This window comes from Engystomops pustulosus, chromosome 1 (genome assembly GCF_040894005.1).
Source record: "Engystomops pustulosus chromosome 1, aEngPut4.maternal, whole genome shotgun sequence".
Lineage (NCBI taxonomy): Eukaryota > Metazoa > Chordata > Amphibia > Anura > Leptodactylidae > Engystomops > Engystomops pustulosus.
This window is the reverse complement of record NC_092411.1, coordinates 251,499,630-251,512,356: the sequence shown is the minus strand read 5'-3', so window position 1 is coordinate 251,512,356 and position 12,727 is coordinate 251,499,630. Positions and strand designations below refer to the sequence as shown.

The 12,727-nt window shown below is 43.1% G+C and overlaps 1 protein-coding gene across 1 annotated transcript; it reads left to right on the top strand.

Moving 5' to 3' along the window:
* The first annotated feature begins 1,717 nt into the window (after positions 1-1,717).
* On the top strand, positions 1,718-4,631 carry RASL11B (RAS like family 11 member B). Its single transcript, XM_072124413.1, has 4 exons — positions 1,718-1,992; positions 2,332-2,388; positions 2,510-2,586; positions 3,487-4,631. Exons 1-4 carry the CDS (start codon positions 1,848-1,850, stop codon positions 3,952-3,954), a joined length of 747 nt encoding a protein of 248 aa, XP_071980514.1. The 5' UTR covers positions 1,718-1,847; the 3' UTR covers positions 3,955-4,631.
* The last annotated feature ends 8,096 nt before the right edge of the window (positions 4,632-12,727 follow it).

Below are 12,727 nucleotides of genomic sequence, written 5' to 3'. Positions count from 1 at the left end.
CATGCAGTGACACTGATGTGTATGAGGCTGGGGTACAGGAGGATGAGGACTTCTTATATAGGGACCACACACATGGCAGCAGAGCTGACCATCTAATGGACATTACCAGGGGAAAGAGACCCGGAGCATACCCTGGCATCACATTTCTACATAACCGGAGAATCACTACCCCCAATGAAGAGCCAAGTGTTACAAATATCATTTATAAGATAGACATAGATGATAAAGATAGAGAGAGAGTGAGGGGGATTAAACAGATATACATACAGATAAACGGACATATAGATTATATAGATGGAGAGACAAATATGTGATAGCGTATACAGATGTTCTGGATGCTTCCTATCCCCTGTATACACCTCTGCTGCCCCCTCTATACAGTCCCCTGTATACTCATCTGCACTGTCCCCTGTATACACCCCTGTGTTGTCCCCTCTATACAGTCCCCTGTATACTCATCTGCACTGTCCCCTGTATACACCCCTGTGCTGTCCCCTCTATACAGTCCCCTGTATACACCCCTGTGCTCTCCCCTGTATACTCCTCTGCACTGTCCCCTGTATACACCCCTGTGCTGTCCCCTGTATACTCATCTGCACTGTCCCCTGTATACACCCCTGTGCTGTCCCCTCTATACAGTCCCCTGTATACACCCCTGTGCTCTCCCCTGTATACTCCTCTGCACTGTCCCCTGTATACACCCCTGTGCTGTCCCCTCTATACATTCCCCTGTATACACCCCTGTGCTCTCCCCTGTATACACCTCTGCGCTGCCCCCTCTATACAGTCCCCTGTATACACCCCTATGCTGTCCCCTCTATACAGTCCCCTGTATACTCCTCTGCACTGTCCCCTGTATACACCCCTGTGCTGTCCCCTCTATACAGTCCCCTGTATACACCCCTGTGCTCTCCCCTGTATACTCCTCTGCACTGTCCACTGTATACACCCCTGTGCTGTCCCCTGTATACTCATCTGCACTGTCCCCTATATACACCCCTGTGCTCTCCCCTGTATACTCCTCTGCACTGTCCACTGTATATACCCCTGTGCTGTCCCCTCTATACAGTCCCCTGTATACTCCTGTGTTCTCCCCTGTATACACATCTGTTCTCTACCCTGTACACACCTCTGTGCTTTTCCCTATAAACAGTCCCCTATACTCCTCTGTGCTGTCTCCTGTATGCACCCCTGTGCTCTCCCCTGTATACTCATCTTTGCTGTCCTCCTGTATACAGTCCCCTGTAAACTCCTCTGTCTGTGCTCTCCCCTGTATACTGTCCCCTGTATACACCTCTGTCTGTGCTGTCCTCCTGTATACACCTCTGTCTGTGCTGTCCTCCTCTATATACCTCTGTGCTCTCCCCTGTATACACCCTTGTGCTGTCCTCCTGTATACTCCTCTGTGCTGTCCTCCTGTATACTCCTCTGTGCTTTCCCCTGTATACTCCTGTGTTCTCCCCTGTATACTCCTCGGTGCCGTCCCCTGTATACACCTCTGTCTGTGCTCTCATCTCTATACTGTCCCTCTCTCACACACACCGCGCGCTCCAGTATTACACAACACAGCAGCATCATAACAGTAGCAGTCGGCGCCTTGTGATAGGGCAGAGGGGAGAAAGGGCGGCTCCCTCCTGTCTTCTCTGCCTTGTCATAGGCTCTGAGCACAGAATGGGCGGAGCCGTTTCCTGAATTCTCTGCAACAAAACAGCCGGCGCTGCGCTGCGCTCCTCATACGCTCCCGGAGTGTGACACCTGGTACAGCGCAGTCCCGGGGCAGCAGCTCCCGCTATACACCGGCTGCACTGTCACCTTCCTCTCCACTACAGCCCCCGATACCCGCAGCCATGCGCCTCATCCAGAACATGTGCACCATCAGCGAGTGCCCCCCTGCCTCCAGCACCGAGTTTGCGGGCACCAGCAGTGCCCCGGGGGGCAGCAGCAGGGTCATCAAGATCGCTGTGGTGGGCGCTAGTGGGGTCGGCAAAACAGGTGAGTCCCTTTATAATGTATAATCACTACTATAATGTCATGTCACATGTAGCAGACTGGACCTGTGTCTCTGCAGCGCTGTGTGGGGGGAGAGGCTGAAAGTTTCGGGATAAAGTGTGACCCTTGTAGATGTGGATTGGGCAAAACTGACATCTCTGATCCAGACTGTATTATGGGTTGTGCCAAATAACAAACTCAGCACTTCTACATCTTATGTTACCATCTCCTGTATAGCGGCTGTGCAGGGGGTGGCGGTAGTTTCTGTGGACCAGTTTCTGTGTATTGTAATGTAAATCACTTCCTGCACAATGCTCATCTCTTCTCTCTCTCCCTCCACAGCTCTGGTCGTCCGATTTCTCACCAAGCGATTTATTGGCGACTATGAAAGGAATGCAGGTAAGAGAATCTTACGCTGAAACCATCCGAGTACCGGCTGGTCACAGTGACATTATTGTGCCCGCTCTGCAGAGATCTGCTCTCTCCACTTCTCTCATGAATCGTCTTATTGTTTTCCTAGGAAACCTGTACAGCCGACAAGTCCAGATAGATGGGATGACTCTCGCCATCCAGGTGCAGGACACCCCAGGTGTACAGGTAAATGCTCCTATTCAGCCAAATATTACTGTATATTATTTTATCAATATTTATTAGGATTATTATTTTTAGTCTTTCAGATTTATTTTTATATTTAATAAGCTCTCCCTAATTTTATACAACTTTTTCTAAGACTTTGTTCACATCACATTTCCATCATACACTTAGACTTCAGTGTTACAAAAAAAAAAAATGTATATGCCACTTTTTTTTTTGCTGTATCCAGTAACAGCAATAAATAAAAGTGCAGGGAAAATAGGTTTTTCTTATCATTAAGGCCATGTTAGACAATTTCAGTTAGCAGATGATACACGTGGGATGGGAACATAGACTAAGAGTTCTGTACAGATGCAGCAGAGCTGAGTTTGTCACTCATTGCTCTTTACATAGGACCTCATTGTGTTTACTCTCAGTGCGGAATAGTAAAACGACCCGACCCGACCCGCTCCCCTCTGCTATAAGTTTCTGAACTTTTGAACCATGTCCAAATGTTGTAAATGGTCTGGAACCAGGGCTTGCTATAGGCTCATTCCCCGTCCACATACAGTGCTTGTCTAGTCCTAGTAGTTGGGAGCGGGCAGCTGTCCAGATGGAAATGCTTCCAGCTTCTATCTCCTCATTTTCCAGACTCCCTGTCTAGCCAGCTCATTTCCCTTTCTGCCCCACCACTACAAAGTCTTCCCCTGCTCCTCGCGGTACATTCCATGGAGAATAGACCCCGCCACTGGATCTCATTCCAGATTCTGCAGCTGCATCAACATACGTTAGTCTGGGAGCAGACAGATTGATATAGCATACATCTTCAAGTGTTTTCTGAGGAGAAGCTGGAAAATCCTGTAAATTGTTTTACCATAAGGAATCGCCTCGTCTTACACTTTTTTTTGTTCATCTTTCCCTCAGCTCCATGACCAGAGACTGGAGTGTAACGAGCAGCTGAACAGATCCATCAGATGGGCAGATGCCGTGGTCATTGTCTTCTCCATCACTGACTGTAAGAGCTATGAGCTTATCAACCACCTCCACCAGCACGTGCGCCAGCTGCACCCCGACAGCAGGCTTCCCGTGGTCATTGTGGCCAACAAGGCGGACCTTCTGCACCTCAAGCAGGTGGAACCACAGCATGGACTTCAGCTGGCCAACATGCTGGGCTGCACCTTCTACGAAGTCAGCGTCAGCGAGAACTATATTGACGTTTACAACGCGTTTCAGGTACTTTGTAAGGAGATCGCCAAGCATCAAACCACCAGCACAACCGAAAAGAGGAAAAATTCCCTCATCCCAAGGCCAAAGTCCCCAAACATGCAGGATTTAAAGAGACGCTTCAAACAGGTCCTGTCTGCAAAAGTGAGGACTGCCACGTCTGTCTGAGGGGACCGCCTACAGCAGCGGTCCTTTCTGTTCTTCCAAACAAGAGAGCTTGTTGAGGTTGCAATTGTGGATTAAGTTTGACATTTCGGGTTCGGTGGAGGCCCATGAGTGACGTGAAGGCCTTCAGAGGAACCGTTTAAGCAGCACAGAGGAGTCAAGTTGATGGGATTAGTGGCGAATGGACGCCAAAAAGTTTTAGACATGTGATTGGTTGGAATTGCGTGGTTACCGCAGATGTGAGAGACAAGTGATGGACACATTTGTGGGATTGTTCTTATGGGGGAAGTAATGGACATCCCCATGTTACCACAGTGTACATTGTACCTTTTTTTATACAACATAACCATTGCTATTTTTGGGTAGATGGAGGTGATGCACAGATCATATATAGGAGGTGATGGATGTGCTTGTGGCTGGTAATACACCTCACATACCACGTGGTGTATTCACGTGACATCACATGCTTCATAAAGCGTTGTATAAATGTGCTTCGTATCTGCACTTTTCCTTACTGTGGTAAACCTTGAGTAATGTTTGGGGGTGCTTAATCCTGCAGACATAAGGGGGCGCTGGTCTAGTTCTGAATTTAAAGAGACTCACACGGACTAATGTCTCTGAACTCTAGCCTATGGTTATCCGGCTATGACTTTTATGAATTGCACTTTAAAAGCCACCTGTGCTTTGTAAATTGAAACGTATTTATTTTTTTTGTGTACAATAAACGCCTATGAGGCTGAATTTTTATTCACGTTTATTTGGTTTTATTGAATGTATCTCTTCACTGCAGCGATGTACAACATGTCCGGTCAGAGGGTGGAAAGTCAATGTATCGCAGTATAAAAGGGCAAAAACAAAACTGCAAAACATCTCATTGCTCCTTATGTGTAAGAAAACTGCCTCTACACTGCCACCTAGAGGAGGATTTTTTGAATAATTGTTCCAAGGAACATCTATAAAATTAGGAATTCTTGGACATACCTCTGTTCATCCACCAGATAGATTTACATAATAACCATAGAGTATATAGATTCAATTAATAATATATTAATATATTATATGGCACAAGAGTTTGTCAACATTTTCACAAGTTGAGTTTGCAGGACTCTACAATTACACACTATTTTGTCACAGAGTTATATAAAATTTATAATTAAGTTCTGCAAAAGGAAAAAAAAGTTACTGTCCTACACGGCAAAAACTACCACTGGGGCAGTGTTGAGATGTGGGGTCTTCTGGCCGTTAAAAAAAAATAAATCTTTACTCAGGCTTCAGGTCCAAAGAAAAGGCTTGCATTTATTTGCACAAAAATAAAATGTACAGAACAAAAATGCTGATAATTCAGGGGATAGATTGCAGCTACCTTGGAACAAGCAGCTCCCCTGTGGTCAGATCAGACACTCTGACCTAGAGACAATCCATGTACACACAGGTGTCATTAAATACCCAACTATTTCCCTTGAGTTTTAAAGGGATACACCCCTGGGTTGCACCTTTAACAACAAACATCACACAAAGATATATTTCTTACTTAATATACATAATGCCACAATACAATATAATACACAATATAAAAATAAAAGGGGAGTTTACAATATACACAAAGTAACCAAAGTTAGAAATGCAAACATAAACCACATGGCTTCAGCTCAGCATCACCTGGCAGTAATCAGATGCAGCTATATAACCCCAGCTCACCCTCTGCTCAGGTTTTGCACACACACAGGTAAGATCAGGTAATGCTGAGTGGTGGCTGCTGAACTGGTTTGTCTGGTGAAACAATAGTGGACAGAGACAAAGGTTTGCTGGCCAGCAGGAGGAGAAAAAGAAGAAAAGTTACAAACACACAGAGAAGACAAACAGTTCACCATTCACCCCTCAACATTCCTCCCTGCTTAAGTGGAAGCTTGCCCTTCCACAAAGTAGTTCTCTTGGACTTGGGTACCAAATCGGGATAAGTGATCGGCATTCTTATGCCGACTCCCTGGTTTGTACTGTACCAAGAACCGGTAAGGCTGTAAGCCCAAGTACCAACGTGTTAGACGAGCATTGTTACCCTTCATTGTATTCAACCAAAATAAAGGATGATGGTCAGAAATTAACACAAATTCTTTACCCAATAGATAATAACGTAGACTTTCTATGGCCCATTTTATGGCTAAACATTCCTTTTCTATTGTAGAATAGTTTAGTTCTCTGGGGAACAGTTTTCTGCTAATATACAGAATTGGATGTTCTTCTCCATCCTGCATTTGGCAGAGAACAGCCCCGATACCCCTTTCTGAGGCATCAACCTGGACTTGAAATGGCAGAGTAAAATTCGGGTTATTTAATACAGGTGCACTACACAATTTCTCTTTTAAAGTATTAAATGCTTTTTCACACTCAGGTGTCCATTCCACAAGGTTCTTTTTTGTTTTCTTTGTAAGATCACTTAAAGGGGCGGCTAAATCAGAAAAATTTGGAATAAATCGGCGGTAATAGCCAGCCAGCCCTAAAAATGACCTCACTTCCTTCTTTGTTTTTGGAGTTGGGGCATCCTTTACAGCTGTGATTTTTGAAATTTCTGGTTTAATTTTCCCACCACCTACAATGTATCCAAGATAAGAGGTTTCTTTCTGAGCTATGGTACATTTTGTTGGATTGATTGTAAGTCCAGCTTTAGCCAAGGCTGAGATGACATTTTCCAGATGCAAAAGATGAGACTTCCAATCAGAACTAAAGACAATGACATCATCAAGGTAAGCGGCACAGTATGAGGAGTAAGAACTGCTCCCTATCATCCACAAACAGATGGCTTGGTGGAGCGCTTCAACCAGACGCTTAAAAGAATGTTGAGGGGTGAATGGTGAACTGTTTGTCTTCTCTGTGTGTTTGTAACTTTTCTTCTTTTTCTCCTCCTGCTGGCCAGCAAACCTTTGTCTCTGTCCACTATTGTTTCACCAGACAAACCAGTTCAGCAGCCACCACTCAGCATTACCTGATCTTACCTGTGTGTGTGCAAAACCTGAGCAGAGGGTGAGCTGGGGTTATATAGCTGCATCTGATTACTGCCAGGTGATGCTGAGCTGAAGCCATGTGGTTTATGTTTGCATTTCTAACTTTGGTTACTTTGTGTATATTGTAAACTCCCCTTTTATTTTTATATTGTGTATTATATTGTATTGTGGCATTATGTATATTAAGTAAGAAATATATCTTTGTGTGATGTTTGTTGTTAAAGGTGCAACCCAGGGGTGTATCCCTTTAAAACTCAAGGGAAATAGTTGGGTATTTAATGACACCTGTGTGTACATGGATTGTCTCTAGGTCAGAGTGTCTGATCTGACCACAGGGGAGCTGCTTGTTCCAAGGTAGCTGCAATCTATCCCCTGAATTATCAGCATTTTTGTTCTGTACATTTTATTTTTGTGCAAATAAATGCAAGCCTTTTCTTTGGACCTGAAGCCTGAGTAAAGATTTATTTTTTTTTAACGGCCAGAAGACCCCACATCTCAACATATGGTGGCAGCGGTGGGATGGCTGTTTGTACTGGACTAAGTACAGTTTACTACTCAGCTGATGGCAGGACGTACCAGGAGGTTTATAACGACGCAGTCTGCTAGACCACCGCAGCGCACTAAAGCATCTGCACGTCCCAAACTGGTAGAAGGATCTCGCCAAAAGGCAAAAGCAGTTCCTGTATTGGAGATGGAGAGCACCCAGCCAGAGGTATGCAAACCTGTGATTCCAGAGGAGGGCGCTGCAGCTGGTACTGATCCACCAGTGAGTGCAACTGCTCCAAAAAGCATGGAGGAACTCCTTGTATGGTTGGTCCAGCGCCAAGAGTTAAGTGATCAACATAGAAAAGAGGAGGAAAAATTCTACCGTGAAAAAGAGCAATGGAGGCGGGACAAGGAGGAGGAGCAACGCAGAATTGACATCAAGCAACAAGAGGTGGAAAGAGCAAGGAGAGATGAACAGTTTATCCAGGCACTACAAGCCATGCAGCATAATCTTTCTCCTGCCACAAAATTAAAGCTGACCAAGCTAACAGAGACTGATGATATAGAGTCATATCTAAAAGTATTTGAAAGAGTGGCTCATGCGAACAACTGGCCTGAAGATCAATGGGTCCTTCATTAAGTGCCATTCCTCACCAGCAAAGCACAGCAGGCATATAGCCAGATGAGGACTGATGACGCTGAAAATTAGAAAAGTTACAAACACACAGAGAAGACAAACAGTTCACCATTCACCCCTCAACAGGCAGACGGATACAATGTATGTTTCGGTACATTCTTATAAATCCAGGTACTTAATTTGATGCCCCAGAAAGCCACTTCTAATAGACTGGATTGGCTCTGTATTTGTAGTATAAATGATCTATCCCGAGATTACCGAATCGTATCACACTAAAGAAGCCCCGAAACCAAACTCTTGGTTCCCATGGACTAATGAATTTAGAAGTCTATGGTAGGACCACGTGTAGCAGTGCAGGTGTACATAAACCCCTCGCAGTACTTATATGATATAATGTATGGCGCTAATGCGCCAGGCCATGGGTTACGCTGTGGTGTGCAGGAATGCAGACACATCATTGAACAATTATACAAAACGTGATTAATGAGAGCAGTAATCAATGCACATCCTGAGGCTTTCCTGGTCACATCTGTGCAGCAGGTGGATTCCTCCGTGTGGCTGCAGACATGGAGCAGAGTTCAGCACTCGCCTTTGATGAAGTAATACTGAAATGATCAAGATGTTGCTTCAAACATTTACAGATCTGCATTGCAGCCATCAAGGGCCGGCCGTGCATTCATAGACGGTAAGAGAGCGGCGTATGCGCACGCATAGGCTAAGAATGTAATAATAGACCCTATACATGATATGACTTAACTTCCAAATGGTCCCCCCTGCCCCATAGTAAGCTCATAATTTAGCGCTAGGTATCTTTGTATTGTGCTATGCAGAAGCATCTGGGATCTTCTGCCATCTAATAAGGCACCGATATTAAATCTGTAGCAAGGTAGGAGGGGGATATGCGAATAAACACCATGGGTGTCTGCACTCGTTGCATATAACAGACAGATATGCCGCAATAAAGTAGCATTCTAGTGTATGGGATTTATCCATATTCCAAATATGGCGGAAAAAACACTTTACTCCAGCGACATGTCACTTATTGCTGCAAATCATCTTGCGTTGCCTGCAGCAAAACCCCTGATTCTGCTTAAAGGGATTGGCCATTTTACCTCATGTATTTTGTAATGTGTGTGTAAGGGCTGATTCACATTACCACCAGGGTAAATCCTGCATCCATTTTGCCCTAAATTAACTAGAACCTAAATCTTTTTGTTTGCTGTCAGTGAATGAATTATTTGTATATACAGTACATAGTTGTATGTAGCGCAGGGACCACCCGAGCAGCAGAAATGGTCCAGGTGAGTATTTTTTTTAAATGTTTTTACATTTATGGATGATTTTTTCCAATTTCCAAAAAATAAAACTTAAAAAAAAAAAAAAAAAAAAAGATGTTAAAAAAATTAATATTAACATTTGTGTCTGAAGAAAATCATTATTGGAGGAAACACTGTGACACTGGGATCATTAGTGTCCATGACTTGCTCCTCCATCCTGGTATAATCTTGCCGATTCCTGGCCACTAGGGGGAGTTGTGTTTAGGACAGGACTTTGCCTCAGATGGCCTGACAGAGCAGAACACAAATAATGACCCATCGTTAGAGAAAGGGCACAATTATGTGCGGAGTAATGTACCATTATGCCACCGCTTATAGTTCATACGTGGGCTCTGAAGTCCAATATATACAAGTATTATTACCATACACCGCAGGCTAATGCCTTCATGAATACAGAGCCTTGTAGCTCCACTATCTGCAATCATCTACAAATATGGTCTATAGATAGAATTGATTTGTCCCCTATCTTTATTACTAGGGAAAGATCATGCTGCCTAATATCAGGAAACTTAGTCATTTACAGATTTGTAGTCATTTTTATAAAAACATCTCTCAATGATGACCGCAAAGCTGCTGAGGCTACCACCTCCCCAGCACTGATTGACAGCTTTCTCCCTATTCACATTATAGGAAGAAACCATCAATCAGCTGCAGGAGGACGGGTAGAGACAGGCACAAATAACTACAGGTACAGTACACGCTCACCTGCTGCAATTTTATTACTGAAAAATGTTACAGGATATCCAGTTGTACAGTTTTTAAAAAAAGGAACCTATCACCAGGTTGTACCCCTCTTTTATGTGACATCTTGACAGTTTACCTATAAAAATCCCCTCCATAATCAAGGAAAACTGAGCAGAAAAAGAGTCATATTTTACCTGCGATAAGTCAAGTTTAGAGGATGCAAGGGTTTATAGTACATAAAAACATGTTTTTCGGTGTCATATTTAAGGGATTGGCCACTTATTTTTGCTGTGCTCCCCATGCTGCACTCTGCATATATACACAAACTTCCTCCCTCTCTCTCGGCTTCAGCCCTTCCTCCTGGTATCACCGACTTAGTCACCCTTTTCACTGTCTGTCCTCACTAACAGAGAAAGGAAGAGGGACAGCAGGATGAGTCTATCTCCTGCAGCTCCTCCTGTTCATCAGAATTCACACATGTAAACAAAGAATCATGGAGGTCTGTACAAAGCACAAAGGTAAGTAGCAGGAATGCTGAATCACTTGATGAATATTCATGGATTATCCGCATGGCAGTAAAGGCACATCGGTGACTAATATAAAAAAAAGTGGTCAACCCCTTCAAAGATAAGAATGTTGGCAGACATTTCCAACTAAGTCTTATACAGTCTGTATCTCTGTAGCTCACAGAACCACAAGCCTGATGCGATACGTAGATGAGATTCTTATCTTTAATATAACACCAGCAGCATGTAGTTACTATAAAACTAAAGATAGGGACATCTGATGTGTCTCTCCCACTGCAGCCTCTAAGCTTGTCTCATCTCAGGCAAAATTCTCTACTCATTTTCACATGACTCTGGAGTAGATTTTCATAGGTAAATTGGTAAAATTTCACATAGAAGAGAGAATTCTAGAAAAGATATTTCATACTCTACCTAAGGCGGCTAGTAGTTTAATGGGGTAGAATCTGGTTTCCTTTAAAATGTTTGTGGCTACCTCATGTAGCCATCTCCAGACACGGCATCATGTACCTGGTGACATACAGTGCATTGCTAAGCAGGGGACTCCTCACCAAGATGAGGACATACTCAAAACCATAATGAGTACATTTCTTTATACTGAAGTTGCAGAAATCATGGGAATTTATTTTTTACTTGTGAAATAAATAGACTCCAAAAAAAATCCAAATTTATTGGGTCCCATGGCAAACCGTTATATTGACTCTTTGGAGTCTTTACCAGCGAATTTAATACTCAATGTTCAGACAGCTGATTACTAAAAGTACACAGTACTATGTGGCCATTTGTTCCTGATGTACTTTTTACACATAGATATTTTTTAGAACCAAGCTGTGTATCTGGAACCCACCCATTTACTTTCTGCTCCTAACTTTCAGGCATTAGTACACAGGGAGCAGGATGGATTATTGCAGTTCCATCAATTTCCTGTCTTCAAAATATCTCAAAACTTGCAGTAAGTTTCTGGCAATTTTTGGCAAATTGTTCGAATTATGAGTCAGCTCACTCCAGATTTATGTAGTAGACTTTAGGTGCACATCCACACCAATGGAACAATGGAACTTGTAGCAGTTATGCCAAATTAAGATCTTCCTTTTTGCAACTTTTTGTTCCACATTAACACCGCTTGTGCCAAAATGAAACATTTATCAAGCTATTATAATAAATTTAAAGTGTACAAAAGACATCTAAATAACTCAATCCAAAAGACGATCCAATATACAGGCAGTCCCTGGGTTACGTACAAGATAGGTTCTGTAGATTTGTTTTTAAGTTCAATTTGTATTTAAGTCAGAACTATATATTTTATAATTTTAGCCCCAGCCAAATACATTTTTTTTGGTCTCTGTGACAATTGGATTTTAAAGCTTTCAGATTGTCATAAGAACCAGGATTAATAATAAAGGTTAATTGCAGACACCTGTGATAACTGTTACAGCTGATTATTGTAGACTGGGGCTAAACTACAGTAAATTACCAAAATCCAGAGGTCCGTTTGTAACTAGGGGTTGTCTGTAAGTCAGGTGTTCTTAAGTCGGGGACCTCCTGTTCCTCCCTGATGATAAATCTGCTCCAAGGTGCTTATATTATAAGGCCCGGTATCAGGATCCTGTGTGTCGCATAGCAGGAGGTAGAGGATGATCAACCAGTGGTAAATACTTTTCTATGATTTTGGCATTGAAAATGCATTAAAACTTTGTGTGAACACAACCAAAGATAGCTGGTGTTTCCATGGGTGATAGCAATCTATGTCTGCTAGTAACATCTTACATGGTCTCTCTCTATGTTGTAAAGGCACCGCTGCAGGACTACCTCTGGCATGACAATTCCATGGCTCCTCCTTTGTGAGGACATTGGTGCTATTACCTTCCATTAGCTGGAAACAATAGACTGACAGATGGATGGTCAATGTGGCCATTGTCATCACTGTGTCATGCTGGGTTCCTTACTGAATAATGTATTTTCTGGAGTTTTGTCTTAGAAACTAGGAATTATTATTCCTGTTATTAGAGACATGTTTAATAATTAGTTATGATTTTTTAAAGAGTCGAAAAAAGTAACAATATATTGTATGCTACAGGTGGTACGGGGGTAGACGGTGCAGCCAGCACA

What these genes read in the sequence shown, in the direction of transcription:
- RASL11B (XM_072124413.1), top strand. Translation starts at nt 1,848, where the DNA reads ATGCGCCTCATCCAGAACATGTGCACCATCAGCGAGTGCCCCCCTGCC. An exon ending in CGACTATGAAAGGAATGCAG is followed by an intron (nt 2,389 to 2,509) that starts GTAAGAGAATCT and finishes TTGTTTTCCTAG; the next exon opens with GAAACCTGTACAGCCGACAA. An exon ending in AGGACACCCCAGGTGTACAG is followed by an intron (nt 2,587 to 3,486) that starts GTAAATGCTCCT and finishes TCTTTCCCTCAG; the next exon opens with CTCCATGACCAGAGACTGGA.